The 24,202-nt window shown below is 43.4% G+C and overlaps 1 protein-coding gene across 1 annotated transcript; it reads right to left on the bottom strand.

The window, feature by feature from the left end:
* Positions 1–1,138: 1,138 nt before the first annotated feature.
* On the bottom strand, positions 1,139–22,708 carry SPP2 (secreted phosphoprotein 2). The gene is made up of 8 exons (XM_044240889.1): positions 22,547–22,708; positions 22,332–22,456; positions 18,114–18,236; positions 16,908–17,015; positions 11,273–11,327; positions 9,408–9,455; positions 6,837–6,934; positions 1,139–1,249 (listed from the first exon to the last, which is right to left on the bottom strand). Exons 1-7 carry the CDS (start codon positions 22,626–22,628, stop codon positions 6,864–6,866), a joined length of 612 nt encoding a protein of 203 aa, XP_044096824.1. The 5' UTR covers positions 22,629–22,708; the 3' UTR covers positions 1,139–1,249; positions 6,837–6,863.
* Between the last annotated feature and the right edge of the window lie 1,494 nt (positions 22,709–24,202).

The following is a 24,202-nucleotide window of genomic DNA, read 5'->3' as shown; positions in this document are numbered from 1 at the left end:
ATAAGCTACAAATTTGGTGTAATTGATTTCAAATACCAACAGAATTTTTTTCATGACTTGACATGCTGATCTCAAAGTGGAAATAAAATTAGTATATGGGAATATCCAGGAAAGTTCTGAAAAATAGGCAAGATTGTGGAGCAAGACAGTTTCTAGTCTTAAGAGACATTGAGAAGCTATAGGAAGTGGGGCAGTTTGCTATGGGAGCAGGAGTAAGTCGTCACTTCTTCTTTTTTCTTAAGATTTTATTTATTTATTTGACAGACAGAGATCACAAGTAGGCAGAGAGGCAGACACAGAGAGAGGGGGAAACAGGATCGCCACTGAGCAGGGAGCCTGATGCGGGGCTTGATCCCAGGACCCCGAGACCATGACCTGAGCTGAAGGCAGAGGCTTAACCCACTGAGCCACCCAGGTGCCCCAGCAGTCACTTCTAAATGAAGGTGCAAATGACTAATAATGCCTTTACTGTATCACCCACCTGGGAAATAGTTCTCAGGGGCTTGTGACATCTTCCTGGAAAGCCAGGGGGATCTGACAAGAATTTCAGTCTCACTGGAAAGGGACTGCATTTGGATTTGTGGATTCTCATGTCCTGTAATCCTCTTGGGGCTACTGCAGAAGGGCCTGGATCCAGGAAGTCCTTTAGCTGCTGCAATTGCCAAGTGGCCTGGGAACACAGACCTCTGTCCTTGGGTACTTTCCTGGCAATATCCACTTTGACAGAAAGCTAGTTCTTCTATATTGTTGCCCAGGACTGAGAAGTCTAGAGAAAAAGAATCCACAGGAACATTTTGATGGTAGGGAGGGGCCTGCCTTTCATCCCTAATTCACCAGATGATTTATTAATTTTTTTAATTAAAATAAGTCACAAAAGGAAAGACACTCTTGACACCAAGTTGCCTGGACTGATTGTCTTTTTAAGAATAAGGAATTTTAAAAAAAGGAATAAGGAATTTACAAGCATTGCCTATTGATCTAAAACACACATTTGACATAATTATGCTATGCATGGCTACTATGTGAGTTCTTAGCTCCTAAAATCCTTAGGTAAGGTAATATTAATCTCCTCATGTAATTACTTCTTATCTAAAAATTTGATAGTTATGCCTTTTTTTTTTAAATCAGTCAATGGAAAAAGAGGAAGAGTAAAGCATTTATTAAGGACTGGAACCCATCAAAAGAAAAATCACACAATTCATGAAGCATCTTTCTTCTCTGGCACTTCTATTCTTTCCAGTGTATTTTGCTGTGAAAAGAGAGAAGGAGGGGGGAATTAGACTCTGTGGCATGCATTCCACATTCCTGCTATGGAGACGCAGGACCCAACACTCCTGGGTGTATTCAAAGGGAATCCAAGGTGGCCCTAGAGACTGGAACAACTGTGCAAAGTGCCCAGCTCCTTGAACAAAGAGCAGAGGTAACAGACACCTGCTGGGGAAGGGGAGAAGTATTCTAGTTTGAGCATGTGGAAACATATCCAGTGGAGGAGTCTGGCATGCTGTTGGTTAAGGCAGAGTCTGGAAATGGAGGGTGGAAGGCTCCCCCCGACGGATGGGCATCAAAGTGCTGGGGGTGCCTGGGATCACCTGGGAAAGAGAAGCCAGTGAGGAGAGGAAGAGCCCAGGCTGGAGTTCTGGGGACCACCTCCATTTGGGGAGCAGGAGGAAGAAGAGAGACCCATGCAGAACAGAGAGAAGACTTAGAACAGGAAAGAAACACTAGATGCAGCCACAAAGTTCAGTGGGCAAAGGGAAGGCCAGGGGGCTGGAGGCACCAAGAGCTGGAGAGAGAGAGCCACTGGAGAGAGGTCCTGGGATGCAGCAGTGCAGACAGCATTTCTTTCAAGCCAGGTGGAAAGAAGACCTGAGAGAGTAAAGAGGAGGTGGGGACGTAATGGGGGAGGGGAGACCTAAACCCTCATTATTTGCAAAAATTTGCCTACTTGCTAACATTCCTTTGTAATCCCCAAATGGATATTCCTGGTGATTTTGCATTCATTCTAAGAATGCTTAGGGTGGTGAAAAGCTAGTCTCCCAGCATCCATGTTGCTAGCCAAGGTCAAACAAGGTCATGCTCTGTCTCCTTGTTTCAGCTCATACTATAAACAAGTGTCCTTCTTGCATACCATTAAGGGCCATGCTTTGGGCATTTTTGTATTTTTTGTTGGTGATTTTGCTGTTTCAAATGGCCCCCACGCATCGTGCCGCGGTGGTGTCCAGCCCTGTTTAGCACAGAAGGCTGTGGCATGCCTTATGGAGAATACGTGTATGTTCAAGGAGCGTGGTCCAGGCCTGAGTTATGGTGCTGTTGACCGTGAATTCAATATGGATCAATAGCAGATGTTAAATAAAGTGCCTTTCAATGGAAACACACATAAAACAAGGCCGTGTACTGACTGGTTGACGAAAGGTGACCAAAGGCTCACGGGAGCCTAACCCTTACTTCCCACTGGAACAACGGCTCAGTATTTGCTAATTCAGTGTTAGCAGCAACTTTACAGATCATAACTACCAAGATACTGAGAGTGGACTGTCCTCCCTCCTTCGGGTGTGCACAACAAAAGAGCATCAGAGTAGACTGTAAGTGGACACAGCCCCACATGGCCAGCTTTCCATCTCCCAGGCACCAGCTGGTCTTTCCTATCTCAGATGGGGGAAGGGGTCTGGCTGCTCCGGTGGGTGGGCAGCCTTGGGAGGTTATGACAACAAGTTGTCACTCACGGGTCTGATCCCCGAATATGGAAATCACTCAGCCAGCTCACTTAAGGGGCCACACTGTAGGGTCATCCCTCCCAGGTAGCTGATGATAGGTAGGTATGTGTAAAGGCTTCCAGGCTTCTAATCTTTGCCTTCCAGTGGGAGGCTGCCTACCTAGCTTCACCCAACACGTGACAGATGTAAATAATCCTTGGGTTTCTAGGGTGCATGGGTGACTCAGTCCGTTAAGCATCTGACTCTAGCTCAGGTTGTGAACTTGGGGTCCTGAATCGAATACTGTGCCGGGCCCTGTGCTCAGTGGGGAGTCTGCTTGTCTCTCTCCCCCTGCCCCTTCCTCCTCTCTCAAATAAATAAAGTCTTTAAAAAAATAATACTAATCCTTGGACTTTTGCCCTCTCATGCTGTTTCCTATACAGGGAGATATTGACATGAGGTTGAATGTCACAGGGCAAGGAAAGAAAGACAGACAGGTATCAGTAACAATATCCCAATCTCGGAGGCATCTGGGTGGCTCAGTTGGTTAAGCATCTGCCCTCGGCTCAGGTCATGAGCTTGGGGTCCTGGGATGGAGCCTAGCGTGGGGCTCACTGATCAGCTGGGAATCTGCTTCTCCCTCTGCTCCTCACCCTGCTGGTGTGCTCTCTCTCCCTCTCTCTCTCTCTCACTAAGCAAATTTTAAAAGAACTCTTTAAATCCCAATCTTAGCATCACCTCTAAGAGCAAGAGCCTCTGATGTCCGCACTTCCTCATCTACAAAACAGAAAAGAATGACAAAGCTTCATATGAGTTGTTGCAAGATTTTTAAAAGGCAGTGCATGGGAAGGTCCATGCACAGACCCGGGCACTCTGGAGCGTTCTGATCTTGCCTGGGGCAAGGACCAGACGCGTTTGTTATGCAAACTGACAAACTCATGAAACTGATCCTTCTCAGCATGCCACCGTCCACATCAGACCTTACTTGCAATGGCCTGCTTTGCAGTTTTGGGGCCGAGTTTCAGGGGTCCACACGAATCGTCATTGCAGCATAAAGGAAAATGCCTTGCTCACGCCGCTGTGGTTTGGGTGCTTTCCGTGTGGTTTGTGGTCATCTGGCCACTGAGTAATTGAAAAGGGTGAACTATTCCAGCCATAAAGATCAAGCAAGGGTTATAGCTGAGAGATCCCTGACAGCATGAGAGTTGGGACCTGATTTTAATGGCCCCTATGTTAGAGGAGCAAATAAGAAAAAATTCCAAAGCTCATGTTGAAATCCTACCTTTTGCTATGGATTCCTATATATGAAATGATTTTCTAGCAACCTGAAAGAAGCCTAGAACATTGTTTATTAAATTACAAAAACACTTAGTCCCTATAAAACCAGGTTCGGAGGGTTCCGTGGTCCTTGAATCAAAGACTCTGTCTTTGGGGAGCTCCCCACCAGAAAAATGACATCCACGACTTGAACACGGTCATCCTGCCTTGGGTCACGCATGTGTTTTTTCCTTCTTTCCAGACTGATTATTATGTTCTAGACATTATTCTTAACTTTATGGTAGTAAACTAAAATAACTAATAAGAATGAGGGCCATGAGTTGCTAAGGAGGTCATGATCTAGCAGGGCCAAAACCAAGTATGAAAATAATAATGAAGCTCTGAAGGAAGGTAGCCAAGAGGTTAAGAGACTGGAGCATGATCTCACAGCTCCTGGTGGCAGAGCAGGCTTGGAGCCAGGTCCACAGACTCAGGTCCCTGTGCTGGCCTTCCCAGGCTCATTTTGGGATTCTAGGAAATTCGGAGCACCATGGAGAAATCTGAAGGTCACAGGAGCTCAGGGTCATAACTGGGACAAGGGTGGCAATGTCAAGCCTTTCATGGGTGCTGCTTTTAAAAATACATTTGATAAGCAATCAGCTTTGTTATAGAAATCAAGTCAATATTATTCATACACATGGATTGCAAACATATCGCAATCCATGTGTATGAATGTGCCCAATATGATCATATTATTAATAAATGAAACACAGCCAGTTCATGGGGAACTCTATTTTGCCCCCTGAGGATACTCTATAAAGCAAAAGGAAATAATTTAAATTGGTTAAAAAAAAAAAAAGGAATACAATGAGTCCATTTCTTCATAATGAGTAGATTCTAGATCTCCATATGAAGCCAGTGTTTATTTTTAGGAGGCACATAGATTAAATAGAAAACTTACCATTTGCATCTTTCATCCAATACAGCTTCACTAGTAAATTTTCCTTCTATTTTTGTAAAATGTCAGTTGACTTCTTTCAAATTCCAGTGGTTAAAAATTAATTATACTATGCTTACCTGATTTTTTTTTTTTTTTCCTAAATAACAGTCTCAGGCACCTAAAGTGAAGGATTCCGTCATCCCTTCAAAAATACTTGTCGAATGCTTGCTGTGTGCCAGGCTCTGGGCAGGGCCCTGGGGACAGTAGCACGTGATGTGCCCTGAGTCCTGCGTGCACTCTGCGCCCCGTGCCCAGGGCATCTGGGGCAGCCCGGTGGGACAGAGAAGAGATGAGCAACTGCAGGGCTCTGTGACGAGGACAGTTGGAAAGGGGTCAGAGTAGACCTCTCATGGGAAATGACACTGTGCTGAGGCCTGACCGGTGAGGAGGGATTAGCCAGGGAGCAGTCCCATGTGAAGGTCTCAGCACGACAAGCTGTGAGATCTCGGTACTGCTGGAGCTTAGGGCCGAGGCAGAGTTGGAGAAGTGGACAGGGGCTGGATCACCAAGACCTTTGTGCGCCATGCTAAGGAGCTCAGACTTTATCCTGAAGGTATGCAGTGTTATGCAAACTCAAGTCTGTGAAGGCTCAAACTTTGTTATTAACGTGTGTGTGTTTGTGTGTGTGTGTAAAAATGAATGTGCATTGAATTGATGTCTATAATTGCATCTGAAGATTCTTTTCAAGTGTGCCCTTTCTGATGTCCCCTTACTACATGGAAACCTTTAGAAAGACTTAGTTACATCTGCTCCAATCCCTAGTAACTGGAAATTTATATACTTGGTGATACTCAGTGTGGGTTTGGTATACCTGGGCTCAGTCTTCAGCTCCCCACCACACTAGTGGAATAGGCTATTCTTCCTTTTGGCTTAGTGTCTGCATTTTGCATACCTCTGCTTTATCCCCAAGTGAAGCGAACACTAAGGGGTTAATGTGGAAAGAATCTGACTCTTCTGTTTCGGGATAAGCTTGAGGACAGCATGTAAGGTGAACAGCATGAGGTCAGGACCTGGTGCAAAAATGCAGGCACTGGTCAGTGGTGACAGTAATGACATGAGTGGCCAATGCCAGGGAGAATGTGTGGCCATGATTCATAAGACTGGACCCCTGTGGATGTCAGGAGAAGAGAAAGGGGAAAGAAGGGTCAATGATGCTCTAAAATTTTGAGCTTGAGGAAATAAGGAGGATGAAAACAGCCTGAATTAAGGAAGGCAGTTGAAGAGGGCACCGGATAGGTTCCAGGAGGATACAGATGCCCATACCAACTTCATCCAGGACAGAGCATGGTAAGAGATGTGTGCTTGGACGTAGTTGCAGATCATTGATGAAGTCAGCAGGTGGAAGATGTGACAAAGCAATCTATGGAGGAGGAGAGGGTGGGCTAAGGAGATAACTACAAGGGGTCACCAGTATTTAAATTATTGATCAAGGAAAAGAAGGCAGATCCAGTTTCTTGGATAGGAGGGCTGAAAGCCCAGGGTGCAAAAAGCAGACCGTGAATGGGTGGAGGTGGAGGGGCAGCAGCCAAGGACCACAACTGTGTGGAGAAGCTCAGTATATAAGGAGGAAGGAGGGCAGTCACTGGGATGGGGGAGCATCAAAGGAGTGACTGTTCTGTCCATCTCTCTGTTTGCTCTTCAACTGGACATTTGATCATGTTAATGGTGACAAATACAAAAGCCACAGGAGAAAGCTCAAGGTTTGTGGGATGGGAGACACGACTAAGGGACAGAGTCTGAGAGGAGACCAGGTGGTGGGAAGGTGAGCAAAGATGAGAGCTGAATGACAGAGTAAGACATTGGAGGGCATGAGGACAGCAGTGTTAAGGCAATCTCTCCAAGCAGCTTCTATTTTTAAATACACATTTTTAACAATGTCCCCTTACCTTGAAGCTATTATTCAAAGCCAGTGTTTATTCTTGAAGTCTGTGCCACCTGTTCCGGTACCCTCGATTCCCAGGAGGAAAGATCCCTCTCGGGCTCTCTGCAGATGGAAGGACATATAGGCTCTGTCATTCACACCAAGGTCTGAGACAACATGGACCCCACGACTATGAACAGTGGGAAGAGGTGTGACTAGCATAACCAGACCCACACTGCTGAGAGATGTCCAAGAACAGGACAGCTCGGTCTTCCTTTCTTGGCTCGTCCTTCCTTTCCCCTGCGTGGTGTCACAGCTGAGCCCATGCTTATTTTTCCTCTCTGTGTAATGTGTTCCAGGCACTACTATAAGTCCTCCATGAGATCAGCTCAGTGCTTGTCACACACATTTGGTGGAATAAATTAAATTGTTATCTTCATAGAAGTCTCTGAGATGACTGCATAGCTGCATCTGTGATGTTCCTAAGGCCCAAAAAGGTTTTTTAAAATTCAGCTCTGGAATTATCTTCTGAGCCACATAAAAAGGATCAGTCACATTAACTTACAGTCATAAAATATTTTTGGTCCCAAGTGACATTTTCCCAATGCAATAGCCAGCCTCCATGATGGCTTCCTGGTATTCACCCTTAGATAGTCCTCTCTGACACTGGACCAAGGCTGGTCTGTGCGACTAATAAAATACACAAAAGGGATGACACACAAATTCCAAAATTAGGTCACAAAATCCCGTGTCTTCTGTCTCGGATGTTCTGTGACTTGCTCCCTCTCTCTCTCTCTCTTTCTCTCTCATCATTGTCTCTGGGAGAAGCCAACTGTCATGTTTTGAGGACATTCAGGCAACCCTATGGAAAGGGCCACAGAGGGTGAAACTGAAACCCTCAGTCCAAGAGCACATGCAGAGCTGAGGCCTGCCAACAAACACATGAATGATCTTGGAAGTGGATCTTTCAGACCCAGTCCAGCCTTCAAATGAGATTGCAGCCCCAGATAATATCTTATCTCAAGCTTGTTAGAGACTCTGCATCAGAACCACTCAACCAAGGTGCCTGGGGGTTCCTGACCTTCAGAAACTATAATGTAACAAATATTTGTTGTTTTAAGCTGCTTAGTTTGGGGATAATTTGACACACAGCAATATGTAACTAATGCACTTAAGTTGTTGTTAATCTGATTAATCACATTTATTTCGGCCATTTCCAAAATCAAATCCAAGGACAAATATTTTCCACAACTATAGCAATTCAAAAGAATGTGTCATAGATTCTGAAGGCAATGCCCAAAAAAAAGTGTTCAAAAATGTCCTCTGCAATGGTCAACTGTTCAAATAACTGATGTTCTCCCAAAACAAAAACTGGGAGGTTGTCTAAAACTTTTGTTTAAATTAAGTCTCAGGGGGTGCCTGGTGGCTCAGTCAGTTAAGTATTTGACTCTTGGTTTTGACTCAGGTCATGATCTCAGGGCGGTGAGACCCAGCCCCACATTGGGCTCCATGCTCAGCGGGGAGTCTCCTTAAGTTTCTCTCTCCATCCTCCCCCTGCTCTTGACCAATCTCTCTCTCTCTCTCTCTCTCTCTCAGATAAATAAATAAAATCTTTTTAAAAATAAATTAAAAAATAAAAAGGAAATAAACCAAGCCTCGGATTATAAGCCCTACCACTCAAAATAAATTCAGTATGCCTAGTGAGGATCAAACATTGAGCCCAATGAAATATTAGTATCTGTGTTATTCATTTTTAAAATTAAATTAAATTTAATTTCTTTTCAGTATTCCAGAATTCATTGTCTATTCATTTTAATGAAGAACTCCAAAATATGATGAAATTCACAACTTTTCTGGAAAACAGCATTGGCAAAAACAAAAGCTGGAAGAGTCTGACAGGTCTATACCAAAGTCCTGTCCCTGCCACTCACTACCTGGATCCAAGTTCCACGTTGGCCATATAGCCTTGGACACACTACAGAAACTCACTAAGCCTCAGTTTTCTCAGCTACAAAATGGGAAGGCACATAGTGTTGCCTCATAGGATGGTTGTGAAGAGAAAGCTGTGTCAAGCAATTAGCACAGAGCTAAGTGTCTTGCACGTAATATTAGCACCAAGAGTCATTGTTCATCTCTTCTACAGAAGCAGGTCATAAGACACCTGGTTCACAGATCTATTCTGAAAATTAAATGAGAGGGAAGCTGATCTGTAAAAGGGAGGAACTATATTAGCACTAATGTTACCTGCTGGCCCCAAAATACCATACCAATGAGGGTGGAGGGCAAAGTGGGGTTCGAGAGAATTTAAGCTTTTTTAGAAAATGCCCCCAAAGTGAAGCAGGAGGAAAGGTCAGTGCTGATATCCTCAGCCCAATTTGCTATTTTGATTCCTGCTAACATTTAAGCAAGTCACGATGCCTCAAGTTTGCCTTTTTAGTGATTTGCAAACCAAGTTTATGCAGTGCTGTTCTCTTCATTTTCATTTAAAATGGCTCATACTTCAGAGGTTAATCTACTATGAAATGGTTTCAGCAGAGCCTGGCTTGATCCAAAAAGCATCTGTTGGTGTCATATGGAAGAAAGTAGGACCACTTACCAAGTGACCGTTCATAAAATTCACTTCTGGATCTGTCAGAAATGAGACCTGTAATACAGAATAGTCATAAGGCAAGGTCCCTCTCTTCACTTCCAGGATGTTCCATGATTTTATTATTGATGCCCCAAATACACCTCTTAAGCAAGGAAGCAGTGGAAGACCACCAAATAGTTTTGCTGCCATTAGCACTAGTGGGGAAAAACCTCAGGAAAGTAAAAATGGCTCCCAATCTCCATCCCACTTCAAATGAGAGGCCACATAAAAAGGAAAGAAAGGAAAGCCCACTCTCCTCCCAAACAAGCCACTTAAAGGGATGACCAGCTTTCATCACATGGCAGGAGGATAACAGAATTAGACCTCAATCAACTAGATGGGCTTTAGTCTAGACCGTCCAGCCACACATTATTGCACACCTGGGCCCTGTAAGTTGGGCTGTGCACCCAGGACGAAATAGCATGTTTGAGTTAGGGGACCCTCTTAAGGTGTAATCCAACATCTGCCCTGTTTATTTGACACATGGGGCCATCAGACTGAATCATGTACAGAAAATCTCTGTATAAATATACAGGGATACCTAAATGGTAAGTTGTGTCTTTATTGCCTAATTGTAAAAAAGGAACAAAAACAAATAATCCAGTCAAGAAATGAGCGGAAGACATGAAAAAACACTTCTCCATAGAAGACATACAAATGGCCAACAGACACATGAAAAATGTTCCACGTCTCTTGTCATCAGGGATATACAAATCAAAACCACAATAAGATAGCACCTCACATCAGTTGGAATGGCTAAAATTAACAAGACAGGATACAATAAATATTGGCAAGGATGTGGAGAAAGGGGAACTCTCTTATACTGTTGGTGGGAATGCAAGCTGATATAGCCACTCTGGAAAACACTATGAAGGTTCCTCAAGAAGTTAAAAATAGAAATCCCTATGACCCAGCAATTGCACTACTGGGTATTTTCCCCAAAGATACACGTGTAGTGAAAAGAAGGAGCACATGAACCCTACTGTTCATAGTAGCAATGTCCACAATAGCCAAACTGAGGAAGGAGCCAAGATGTCCTTCAGCAGACGAATGGATAAAGAAGATGCGATTCATAATATACAATGGAATATTACTCAACCCTCAGAAAGGATGAATACCTACCATTTGCATCGACATGGATGGAACTGGAGGGGATTATGCTGAGTGAAGTAAGTCAAGCAGAAAGAGACAATGGGAGAGAGAGACACACAGAGAAAGACTTGTGACTCTGGGAAACAAACTAGGGCTGTGGAAGGGCAGATGGGTAGAGGGATGGGGTAACGGGATGATGGCATTAAAGAGGGCATTAATGTGATGAGCACTGGGTGTTATATGCAACTAATGAATCATTGAACACTACATCAAAAAGAAATTATGTACTATACATTGGCTAACTGAAATTTTAAAAAAAGAAAGTAAAAAATAGGTACAAAAATAAAAGAGAATGTTCATTTTCTGGAATTAGTATAACTGTTCGAAGGTTATGTATCGATGCTTCCAGTTTTCTTTTAAGATTTATTGATTGATTGATTGATTGATTTTGGTCAGAGAGAGAAACAGGAGCAAGCACAAGCAGGGGAAATGGCAGGCAGTGGGAGAAGCAGTCTCCACGCTGAGCAGGGACGCCACCCCGCCCCCACCCTGATGCGGGACTCAATCCCAGAATCCTGGGATCATGACCTGAGCCGAAGGCTGAGGCCACCCAAGTGTCCCAACTGAGCCACCCAAGTGTCCTTCAATGTTTCCAGTTTTAAATGACTCACTAACAGAGTTTCAATATGAAGTTGTTTCAAGAAAAAAAAGATCATTAAAAAGAACAGATCTTAACTTACCAAGTAGGTAGTTGTTTCTCCATTTAGAGGATCCCAGTATGTCCCCCAAAAACATCTAAGTCAATGTAGGCATTGGGATATATCAACACATGAAAGAAAAGAAGGAGACACTGTAAAAATGCAAATATTATCTGGAGAACTCTAATGCATTACATAATTAAGTATTAATGAAATAAGGCAACGTATTTTATTAAATAACTTTATGTGGTATAAAACATGTGTGTCTAAGGAAGCACATGGGAAGTTTAAATTTTCCAAAAAGTTTTCCACTGGAATCAGAATGTGTTCCCAAAAATTGGGGACCAGCAAGATGGAAACTTTTTTTTTTAAAGATTTTATATTTATTTGACAGAGAGAGATCACAAGTAGGCAGAGAGGCAGGCAGAGAGAGAGGAAGGGAAGCAGGCTCCCTGCTGAACAGAGAGCCCGATGCGGGACTCAATCCCAGGACCCTGAGATCATGACCTGAGCCAAAGGCAGCGGCTTAACACATTGAGCCACCCAGGCGCCCCTTTTTTAAAGATTTTTACTTGTTTTTTTGACAGAGAGAGTGACAGCAACAGAGGGAACACAAGCAGGGGGAGTGGGAGAGGGAGAAGCAGGCTCCCCCTGAGCAGGGAACCCGATGCAGGGCTTGATCCCAGGACTCTGGGTTCATGACCTAAGCCGAATTCAGAAGCTTAACAACTAAGCCATGCAGGTGCCCTAAGACGGAACATTTTATGTGGACTTGCAAAGAGACTACATTTAGGTCAGATGTGGAGGTTTTCTGTCTATGAAGTTCCCGTGTGTTCAGACTGGAAAAGGCTTACACAAGTCGTCTTCAGGAAGCCACTGAAAGCCCACGTAACATATGTCCACACAAAAACACACACGAATACTCATTGAATTATTATTTATAATAGCCAAAAAGTGGAAGGAACCCAAATGTTGATCAACAGGTAAAAGGCTGGATCAAAAGCGGTATAACCATACAAACCATCTTATTCAACACTAAAAAGGAACAAAGTTCTGATACACCCTACAACAGGTAATATGAGCACAATACTTAGTGAGATAAGCCAATCACAAAAGGATACATAATTCCATTTATATCGAAATGTCCAGAACAGGCAAATCTGTAGACCCAGAGCACTGTAGATGAGCGGCAGCTGGGAGCTGGGAGAAGGGGGAGCACAGAATGGGGGCACATGCAGACAAGGTTTCTTTTCGAGGGGATGTAGATACTGATGCAGGTTGTACCACCTTATGAATATACTAAAAACCCCTGAACTGGACACATTGTAAGGGTGAGCTGTATACTATGTAGATTGTAACTCAATAAAAGTGTAACTTTTGAAAGTTTGGGGTGGGGGGGGGAGACACATAACCAAAGCCAGGCCAAAAAGGTCATGTCAAGAGGCATCACCAGTTGGTATATATACACAATGGAATACTATGCAGCCATCAAAAGAAACGAAATCTTGCCATTTGCGACAACATGGATGGAACTAGAGCGTATCATGCTTAGCGAAATAAGTCAAGCGGAGAAAGACAAATATCATATGATCTCCCTGATATGAGGAAGTGGTGATGCAACTTGGGGGCTTAAGTGGGTAGGAGAAGAATCCATGAAACAAGATGGGATAGGGAGGGAGACAAACCATAAGTGACTCTTAATCTCACGAAACAAACTGTGGGTTGCTGGGGGGAGGGGGGTTGGGAGAAGGAGGGTAGGGTTATGGACATTGGGGAGGGTATGTGCTTTTGGGTAAATTGGAAGGGGAGATGAACCATGAGAGACTATGGACTCTGAAAAACAATCTGAGGGGTTTGAAGTGGCGGGGGGGTGGGAGGTTGGGGTACCAGGTGGTGGGTATTATAGAGGGCACAGCTTGCATGGAGCACTGGGTGTGTTGAAAAAATAATGAATACTGTTTTTCTGAAAATAAATAAATTGGAAAAAAAAAAAAAGAGGCATCACCAGTGGACCTAGAGAGAAAAGTTCCCTTTTCCTCCTAAGTTTAGGGGATCTGAATCTGGAGCAGTTTGTGCCCCTGCTTCCTGATACAAGGGAAAAGTTCATCTTCAGTAAAAGAGGGAGAAGAGAAAGGAGCGGGGTGGGTTAGGGCAGATGGGGAGTGGTGGGGAAGGGGGAGGGACGGGGAGAAATAAAAGTGGCACAGGTGGTGTTTAATGCTCCTAAATTAACTATCCATGAGGCCAACTCTTTCGGGTCCTTTCTGGGAATGTGATCCAGGGGCTTAGCCCACTGGGGCTTAGGCAATTTGTAGTTAAAGTTCTATCATTGGAAATGGAACACAGTAAGTAAATCAAATGCCTGTCTCTTCCCCTTCCCTGCGCTCAGAATTCCATATTAGTTCTTCTTCCTCAGTTTCTTCCTTTGGACTGTTTCCAGGTCTCTCAGCTGAAGGCTTAGCCAAATCTCATCCCATGTACTCCAAACCAGAGTTTCTCAAGAGTCAAGTTCACTCATCAACCTAAAGGTATTAGCATCGCACTCTAGATGGGGACGAAACCAAGAAGTGTTTGGCTGCGGGATCCTGTCCTGTCCAGAGCCCTTTATCCTCTCTCTTTTTCACTTTCAAAATTAACACAAATAATGGAGCCTTGCCGCAGCATAAATATGTATTTGCGGAAGGAGAGAAGCATATTAACAAACTTAGAAATTTATTTCTTCAAATTTCCCTACAACTTTTATCCTTTTAAAAATCCTGTAAGGGGAAAATCCAAGCTTTGTACATTCAGTAATTTCTTACATTATATCCTTACAAGAGATTTTCCATTTTATCGAAGTCCTTATTCCTCGTATTTTGGACTTTCAGTCTTTTTCTCCATGAGTTACACCTTTGTTCACATTATGTTGCTTTCCCTGGAAATTTTTCTAGAACCTACATATGTTTTTCAAATGATCTTCATTTTCATTACTCCAGGTTTTTTTATTTCAGTTTTATTTCTTCTATTTCCTACTTCCAACAATGATTTACTTCTTTGATGACTAAATTCATTCTAGTCTATTCTCTTTTATGTTTATAAGATCACTGCTTACTTCAATGAAAATGGTTAACAGCTGTTTTCTTTTCTTTTTTTTTTTTTCCTGTTTCATATAAGAAATCTATTTCAGAGTTTCCAGGAATTACTTGAAATCTCCATCTGCTTTCTTCTTCTTCCTTTGAATTACAGCATTCTTTAATTTAAGGAATTCTTTTTTTTTAATTTGTTCACAGTTCTTTATAATTTCCTAATCTTTGAGGAACATTCACCTCAGAGTTTATTTTAAAATATTCTGTGTTTCAAGGGCCAATGTAACTTATGTCAGAGTCTTCTTACAAAACTTGGATTGGAAGTAAAGTGTATAGTCCTCACTATGCAATGAGAAAGTTGCAACAGATTTGTGAGCTGTGCGATCAGAATCAACTTCCTAAATCAGAGATGGAAGAGGGGTTAAATGGGGCGGGGTGGGGGGAGTTACTGAATTCAGTTCAATGTGTTAAAGGTCATAGAATGAATTAAAATCCATTTTTCAACACCCACTATTAATTCCTGGCATCCACTAGCATCCCCTCTCACCTGTCCTGCCAGCCTCCTAGAGCTCTTAGCCAACAGGCCCATTGCCATTAGGGTGAAGCCGAAGATCCTAGACGTGACCCTGAGGTCCATCATGACTTCCTCTCCAGATCAACCTTTATGCCTCTGTCCTGTATTTTGTTCATTACAGTCATAATTATTTCTGTCCATTCCAACCCAGCCAGCTTCTCATGCCTCAGGGAATTCCTTCATAATCCTCTTGTACTTAGAATTGCTTTTCCTTGCTCTACTCCATAACTGTCCCCTCTGTCCTGATGGAAGTTCTTGATGTGACCATCATGTCCCCCAGGGAAGCTCTCCTGTGCCCAGATGAGCTTCTGTCCTCTTGACATGTGCCCCGGCATGCTGGCCTGGTAGTCAGGGTCGCTCCTGCTGAATGGACAACCCCCCCTCCCCTCAGTTCAATATGAACAAAATGTTTGTGAAACACTGCGTTTCTTCCTCGTCATTTCTGGATTAGCCAGGACACAAACATGCGAGTGTGTCAGCATGAACACACCTGACTTCTCAGATGCTTCAGTGGAGTCTAGAAAAGGAGGTCCTTCATACTTTCCCTAATACTCAGGAACTAGATCCTGAAGTCATGGCTCCATGGAAAGCCCAGAAACCACCTATGGATTGATCCTCAAAGGTACCAGTGTGCAACTGAACATTTCTGTGGAGAACGTCCTAGGACCTGGGCTTAGTCCTCCTGCACCTGTCAAACTGTCTCCTGTCATAGGCGCTCCTAGCCATTAGCTTCCTCTCATCCTAATCCCACAATGGACTTCCATGCAAAATATTTATGGTATGAGTATATTCATAATATGGGATCATTAACTTTAATGTATAATTCTTGAAGCTGAATTTTCTTTACTCTTCTAATGTTATTCTCACCTACAGAATGAAATCTTAAGAAACTGAGTAGAGAGGGGCACCTGGGTGGCTCAGTGGGTTAAAGCCTCTGCCTTCGGCTCAGGTCATGATCCCAGGGTCCTGGGATCGAACCCCACATCGGGCTCTCTGCTCAGCCGGGAGCCTGCTTCCCTCTCTCTCTCTCTGCCTGCCTCTCTGTCTGCTTGTGATCTCTATCTGTCAAATAAAAAAATAATAATAATTTAAAAAATTTTTTAAAAAAAGAAACTGAGTAGAGAAATGTTGTCATTAAACAGATCCAGCTGTACCCCAGTACAAATATTTTAAAATACCAGTCGAAAATATTATCCCATCTTGAATAAATAATGTAACAATTATGTTTTCATGCCTAGTTGGAGTCAAGAGGTTTCCTCCACATCATATTTTTTACCCTCTCTTCCTCCATTCTTTTGTATTCATTCAATAAGCATTTACTAGACTTCTACCCTGTGACAAACATTGTCCTACACCCTCAAAAACCAACACTCCTCACCTTCAGGAGACATACAATCTAGTAAGGAAAGCAGTTAATAAGCAGATAGATGAATAAATATGTAATATATGTTCAAGTCATAAATTGACATATTGTTAATTTTACAGAATGATGGCAAGTCAATTTCAACTCATTCGGGGTGGGGAAAGCCATGTCCTGCCATTCACCAAGCATCTCTTGTGGACCAGATGCTGGACCAGATGTTTCTTGTCTACCAACTTACTCAGTTCTCCCTACATTATCAGGTGGCTTTTACTCTTGGCATCTCACCAAGAAGAAGTGGCACATCATGGAGTTAAGCGCCCTGACCTAGACTGCAGAGCTGCTGAATGATTTTGAACTCTCGTCTGACAAAAATGCCCCTCCCCCTTCCCTCCACGAAACCTGTGTCAGGGAGCCGCATACTCAGATCTCAAACTTTTAAGATTTGTCAACTGTTGCTTTAAGCTCTCTGTTTCCAAATGTCTGGGAAATAAAGACAGAGTGGAAGAGGGAGAGAGAGAGGAAGAAGGTTGGTGTAGGGAAGACCCCAGCCAGCAGAGCTGTACTCCCCTCTGCCTGGTGCTGTTCCCGTGACTCTATCACACTGGTCTGCTTGTCACAGACTCACACAGACCTTACTAGGTGCTCTTCCAGAGGACATGAAGCCCCTGGTCCTACCTCTTCACTGCTGTTAGACTCAGAGCTGGAGGACCAGTGGCAGCGAACCCACACGCCCTGCACCTGTTCGGCAGACATCCGCACCGTGCTTCTGCAAATAGCTGGAGACTGCAAAAGAAAACACTGAGTTCAGTCCTCAGCAGCTCACAGAACGGGTTAGGACCTCTGTGAGAGTTCGGGTGATGCTCTAAGGCAAACAGAAAGGAAGAATTCAGAGAGGCATTCCATGTTTCTAAAATGAAACCTTCTCAGACTGAGGCAGAAACAAATGAAACATTTAAAGATCTGTTAGGCATTGGTGTATCACGAGTCCCCTGGGAGAGCAAACATTCCCTCCAGGAGCACCGACTGGGCTGCCCGGAAGTTTCCCAGTGAAACAAAAGGAAGTGGGAAGAACACAAAGGACTTTGTTCTCTTCTTTGATGTGAGATTCTGTTAAAAACAGACACAGTGACACTTGGGTTTGAGTCCTTCATAAAACAGTTACAGAGAAAATTCCCATGAAACAACAAAACAAATGATTTCCTTTTCAGAATTTACACTGTTGTGAAGGGACCCTGACACAAAGTAACTCATCAAGTAACAAACTCATAAAGTAACAAAACCAGAGAATTCATACATCTGAACACCAAAACCCAGGAGAGCAAGTGTTAGCGCTAACCTTATTCACCAGACCCTTGCCCATGGGTGTTAAAGCAAGTATGGGGCCATGCTCTGGTTGCCAGGGAACTGAACACACCATGATCCTGACCTCACGGAGCCCAAGTCAGTGAGGAGGAGGAGGACAGATATCACACAATAGTCAACTACAAAATAATGCAACTCACTCCAATAACACAGTGGGTGTTTTAGATTCATTTAAAATAGAATTTGAAACATCTCTGGAATTTGCCTTTGGGGTTGGCCTCTTTGTATTCACTTTGCCTGGAACCATCATTCTACCCATTCCAAGAGATAGGAAACTGAAGCAACAAGGAATAATTTGCCAGGATCACTCAAGACCACGGGCTCCAGTCCTCAACCACCAAGCCACACCACCCCTTCCCCGGGGAACTCAGTATGGATACAGTTGGTGCCTCCCAGTGGGGCTGGATGCCAGGCAGGGGCCAAGCTCTCCTTATGACTTGGAACAGCTCCAGGTCATGGAAGAAGTGAGGTGCTTTGTCCTGCTAATTTCTGGGATACGGTGTTTCCTGCCAAACTTACCGCATAGTAGCCCCTTTGGAAGTCACACGTAGCAGGGTCTTCTCCAGAATCTCTCCTGCATGTTGTCTCCCGAATGCCAAACTCTAGGTCCATGTTCAAGCTGTCCTCATCCAGAACATTGACCTTCACAAAAAACAGAGTACCAGTTTGCCTTGGGGAGCTTCTGAAGTTTACGATGCTACAAATATTTCTTCCTGCACAATGAGTAAAAGTTAGACTCCTTCCCTGGGAAAGCTGTTTAGTGGTTTTAGAAATCCCCCAGTTCCACCCCCACAGTCTGGGACCAGAAGCGCTTTTCCAAAGGCACATAACACTTCTTTAAAAAAAATGGAACCAGAACTTAGGTGTCTGAACGACAAGGTCAATGTTACTTCTAATGACTTAATTTATAGTTGATCCTCATGATTCAGAGATTCCATTTTTGCAAATGTGCCTCCTCACCAAAATATATCATAATCCCCAAAGTCAATGTTCAGGGTCTCTTTGCAGTCATCCATGGACAGGCACTGAGTGCCAAAGAACTTGAATTTCCCCATGCACACATTCCCTACTGAGACCAGACAAGGCAAAGCTCTGCCTTCTAGCTTCAGCTGTCATACTGTAGACAAGTGTCACTTTTATGGTTTATTTTGGACTGTGTTATTCTCATTTTTGTGGGGTTTTTTCCTTGGTGATTTTGCTGTTTCAAATGGCCCCCATGTGTAGTCTCAGAGTGCTGTCTATGCTCTGAAGCACCAGAAGGTTTGGGTGTGCCACATGGAGAGGACACAGGCATTAGAACAGGAGCAGTGGTTCAGCAGGTACTAATTTAGTGTGCATGGTGACTTTATAGAACACAACTGCGACAAATAATGAAAACCAACTGTATTTTTAAAGGTCATTTTCCTAAAAGAATGACCCATAATTTCTTAATAATCCCTGAAATAAGAAATGAAGTTATAAGTACATCTCTGCTCTACTGCCCTACAGTACTCCCCCATCCTGCTTCCTGCTTGATCAGCTGTGGTCCATGAATGAGTTCTCACAATTGTCTATTCCTTTACACCAAGGGTGGGATATGGGGGGGAAACTTCCAGACATCGTGACAAATGTGTGATGCTCTGATGACACAGAAATCCCATGACTTAAAGATCACCCACAGTGTGTCCAGCCCCAAAGACAAAGTAGGGGAGACCCCATGCAGCTTAGATTCCAGCTTAGATTACATACAGCCACAGAGTAAACACCTTAAAAAGAAGTTAGCAAGGTCATTCTAGAAGGTTTTGGTGTTACGAAGGAACAAACAGCATGGTAATGGGGGTAGGGAGGAGAAAGTAGCTACTGTAGAGAAAGTGCCAGAGAAATCCTTCCAAGGCCTATAGAATGGGAAAGAGCCTGTCGTGTGTGGAAAAAGCAAGGCCAATGTCCTGGGGCAGAATAAGCCCAGCTGTTTTTGCTGGAGAAAAATGAACAAGAGGAGAACCATACACTATGATGTTTGAGAGACAGCTTGTGTCACATAATTTATGATCTTGTCACCCATGGGACGGTTTGTAGATTTCATTCTCATTGCAATGGGGACTTCTCAGAAGAATTTAAGAACTAAGATGTAAATCACTATGGCTATTGCAAGGAGACCACACTGTGGCAGAGACAAGAGGGTGGCAGGGAGGCCAGTTGGGAGCTGCCATGACCCAGTACCCAACCATACCCTCCGACTCCAAAACTCTAGTCCTTTTCAGTCCTTGAGCCCGCCTTGACAAGGCTGAGTCAGCACACATTCAACCAACTTCCCAGTGAGGAGAGGGTAGGGAGAACCCTCTGTGAGTGCACTGACCACTCATGCATTGGGAAGGATGGGCACAGCTAGAACACTGTGTTTGGAAATAAAAGACAAACTCCAAGCCTGGGATGGGGGACCTTCACATCTCTGTCTAACAGTGGACAAAGAGTGCTCAAAGAAGTCAAGTGTTCTGAAAACAAATGAGACTAAAAATTTAGCTTCGACAATATTTATTACTGCATTTATTCATTATTTTAAAATATTAGATATTAAATCTGAACCTTATAAAAAAAAAATAAAGCCCTCTCCTGTTGGAGTGTATTGTTGGGTCTCTCCATCCAGATTGTGCTCCATTCCCTTAAAGCAATCCAATGAAAACAAACTGACGACACAAAGGCTGAGTTAAAAAGATGAAAATGTGGGATTTTTTTTTGAGTGCAGATAATTTTATTGAACTATGAGATAAATTCGCAACCTTTTTTGCATCTTTAAGCACTCTTTTCAGAATAAGGAAAAAAGCCTAATGGTTTTGCTTTTTCATCCAAACTCACTTTCAACCCATTAATTTCTGCTTTGTGTTGTTTGGAAAAGGTGGGACAACTTCAATGTTTGATAATAAAGAATCAACTAGAGAAAATCCCAAATCCAGCATCCTTGCTGAGGTAAATTGTGGTATTTTGCAATTGATGTTACACTATGCTCCTGTTTTTCTTTTTAAAAATGTTTTATACCAATATATGAAAAGGATCAAAAAAGGCCTTCTCGGGGCACCTGGGTGGCTCAGTGGGATAAGCCGCTCCCTTCGGCTCAGGTCATGATCTCAGGGTTCTGGGATCGAGCCCCGCGTCGGGCTCTCTGCTCAGCGGGGAGCCTGCTTCCTCCTCTCTCTCTCTCTGCCTGCCTCTATGCCTACTTGTGATCTCTCTCTGTCAAATAAAAATCTAAAAAAAAAAAAAAGGCCTTCTCCTACACGTTCATAGTGGGTGTCTCAGAGGAATGGATAATAGATAGTACTTTTGGTTTCTTCTTTCTTGTTATATTTTCTGAACTTTGAGCATATTTTGGCTTTTTATTCCAAAAAGAAACAAAAATATCCAAGCAATAAAAAACCAATAGCAATTCCTTTTGGTGATTATAATGGTTAATTTTATGTATCCACTTGACTGGGCCATGATACTGAGATATTTGGTGAAACACTGGATATTTCTGTGAAGGTGTTTTTTGGACGAGACCAACATTTTATTTTTTTAAAGATTTTATTTATTTATTCATGATAGGGAAGGGGGAGGCAGAGGGAGAACCACACTCCCCACTGAGCAACGAGCCTAATGTGGGACTTGATCCCAAGACCCTGGGATGTGCTGAAGGCAGACACTTAACCACTGAGCCACCCAGGTACCCCAGGACTAATATTTTAATATGGTAGGTTTGAGTAAAGCAGATCATCCTCCTTAATATCGGTGGGCCCCATGTAATCAGTTGAAGGCCTGGATAGAACAGACAGTCTTTTTCCTGAGCAAAAAGGGATTCTGCCAGCAGACTGCCTTCAGACATGAACTGCAGTGTTGGTTCTTTCCTGGGTCTCCAACCCATCAGCCCACCCTAAAGATTTTGGATTTACCAAACCTCCATATAGTATAAGCCAATTCTTTATGATAAATCTCTCTCACTCACTCATTTGCCTTCTCCCTCTCCCTCCAAATCTGTCTCTCTCTCTCTCTCTCTCTCTCTCTCTCTCTCTCTCACACACACACACACACATGTTCTATTGGTTCTTCTCCCATCTTAGCACCCACTAGCCTGGGGGAATTTCTGTTCCTCCCATGCCTGGACAGTGAGTAAGCCGTGATGTCACCTGCAGACAGAGGAGGGAAAGGTAACTCTCTGTCCAGGCTCCTCAATTCCTTGGAAGTGAATTTCTGCATTTCTTTCTTTGCCAATCATAAACTGAGTCACTGGAAGCCCAAGAAAATTCACATTTCCCCATTTCCCGAGGCTAACAGGAAACAGACCATCACCAAATTGACAAAGGAAGTTGGGATTTCTTGGGCTTAAAAGCCAGAAGTTATTGCCTCCAAGTACAAGGAGCAGGACTGCTGAAATCGAGAAAGTCTCCTTTCTCATAAACGAGCAGTTCTTACTAAAACATCTCAAGAGGAACCATGGAGGCTGTGGATACAGAAGCAGGACACATGCAGTGCAACATCTGGAAATGGGAAACCAGGCCAGAGGGAAGGCACCCCAGAAGAATCCTGCATCCAAACAGGCTATGAGGGCCTTAGGACAATAACTGTTATTAAATTCTTTCTCCGTCCAAAAACAGTACAAAAGAGAGGACTAGCTATTATCTTTTAAACCTGGAAAAATGTTCAAAGTGTACCCAACAGACAAAAAATAAATAAATAGCAGAAAACAGCACATATTAAAAGGAATCAAGAAGATGTAAATGCACTTACTCTTTTTATGGAGCTTCTGAATGCCCGAAACAAATACGGGCTCAGGGATTGGGAATTCACTTTTGCCACAGACGCACGGAGGGCTTCCTTCAAGGAGGACAAGTCATAGTTGTACACCGGGAAACCTGGACCCACAAGCGCACAGGGACATAGTGAGACGAGGCACGGGGGCCACAGCGTTTGGGGAAAGGGACCTGTGTCTTCGAGTTCCTTACCTGCACAAGATGGGTAGTTCATCCCAAGCACAAACAAGATCAATATTTTCATCACCATCTTCTCTGTTCCGGGAAGAATCATTTTAATTGAGTGGCAGCGAGATTGTTCTTATGTGTTTGGGGGTGACGAACAGCTCTTTTTCAGCTGGGGCCTGGCTTGCTGTCTCCAACTGGAGCAGTCTGCAGCTTAAACAGAAACAATTGATCCTGAGGTCAATATTCACTGCTGGCTCTTCCTATGGAAAGGTTCCAGTTTGAGGCTACTTTTGAAGTTTTGACCTCAAGATGGGACTTTAGCCCACGGCGAGAGACATCAAGAGGCTCGGGACTCTGTGTGCGCTGTTTGTTTTTCTCTATTTTAATTTCATCCACATGTACTGCTTATTTCTCTTTATTGTAATTGCTTTTTTTTAAGGGAGGGGAGATGTAATCTTATTTTCGGCAAAACCGTGAATTTTAAACTGATGTCAGTTTAGTTCTTTCTTGTGTTCCTGAAGATCTTATAGTTGACTGTGTGTGGAAATTGTGTGTTATTTCAAGATGTTTTTGGAAATTATGACTGTAAATGAGAAGACTGCATATATAGGGCCTAAATAGGTGAAACGCATGTACCGTGTACATAGCTATTGACCAGCCTTCTCTGCTAAAGGAAAATTTGCACGATTCTCACGTGCTATAAGATCCCAGTGTACCTGAAGAATACTAAAAAGGAGAGAGGATTTATAGTAAATAGTGTGTGTTATCAGCAGGTCCCTGTGTTCTCTTCCTTCAAGTTCTGCAGGAGAAGCTGTATTGTGCTGTGGCTCAGAAAGACCTAGCCTGGAATCTTGGCTTCACACTCATCAAGTGTCTGCCTTCAGGCACTGTGCTTATTGCCTCAACTTCCTCATCTCTAAAATGGACATAGATAGTAAAATATAAAGTGTGTTATTTATCGGGGTTCCCCAGAGAAACGGAACCAACGGGGTGTTTAGAGAGACAAACAGACCTCAGAGGGAGACACAGAGAGAGAGAGAGAGAGAGACATATGTGTTAAGGAATTGGCTCACACAGTGGTGGAGAATGGCAAGTCTAGAATCTGCAAGATGGTCCAGCAGGTGGAAGACCCAAGGAGCATTCAGTGCAATGCAAAGGCAATCTGCCAGCACAATTCCTTCTTGCTCAGGGAAGGTCAGTTTCTGTCTATTGATGCCTTCACCTGGTTGGACAAGGCCCACCCCCATTATAGAGACTATCTGCTTTACTCAAAGTCTGTTGATTAAAATGTTAATCTCATTTGAAAATATATTTGGAGAAGCATCCAGAAAAGTGTTTGACCTAGTATCTGGGCACCACAGTCAAGTTGCCTCATAAAATTGACCATCACATAAGGATTAAATCACTAACACTTGGAAGAGCCCTTGACCAATTAATCGCTCAATAAATGGTAACTGCTAGTAAGAATGGAATTCAATACATACTTTCTCATATCTGTTATGTATAAGGCAACAGGTCCAGAGAATAGCTTAAGTGAATAAATGATCTAGCTTCTGCTTACACAAGGCAAATATGAGTGCCAGCAAGAGAAGCATCCATTGCTGTAAGAGTTCTTGGCAGTTCACTCACTCCTCCTGACCTCACTCCCAGGTGGGTGTGTGTCTGAACTTGACCTTGACA

Source organism: Neovison vison, chromosome 3 (genome assembly GCF_020171115.1).
Source record: "Neovison vison isolate M4711 chromosome 3, ASM_NN_V1, whole genome shotgun sequence".
Taxonomy (NCBI): domain Eukaryota; kingdom Metazoa; phylum Chordata; class Mammalia; order Carnivora; family Mustelidae; genus Neogale; species Neogale vison.
Note: the sequence above shows the minus strand (reverse complement) of the source record. Positions and strands in the feature narration are given on the sequence as shown.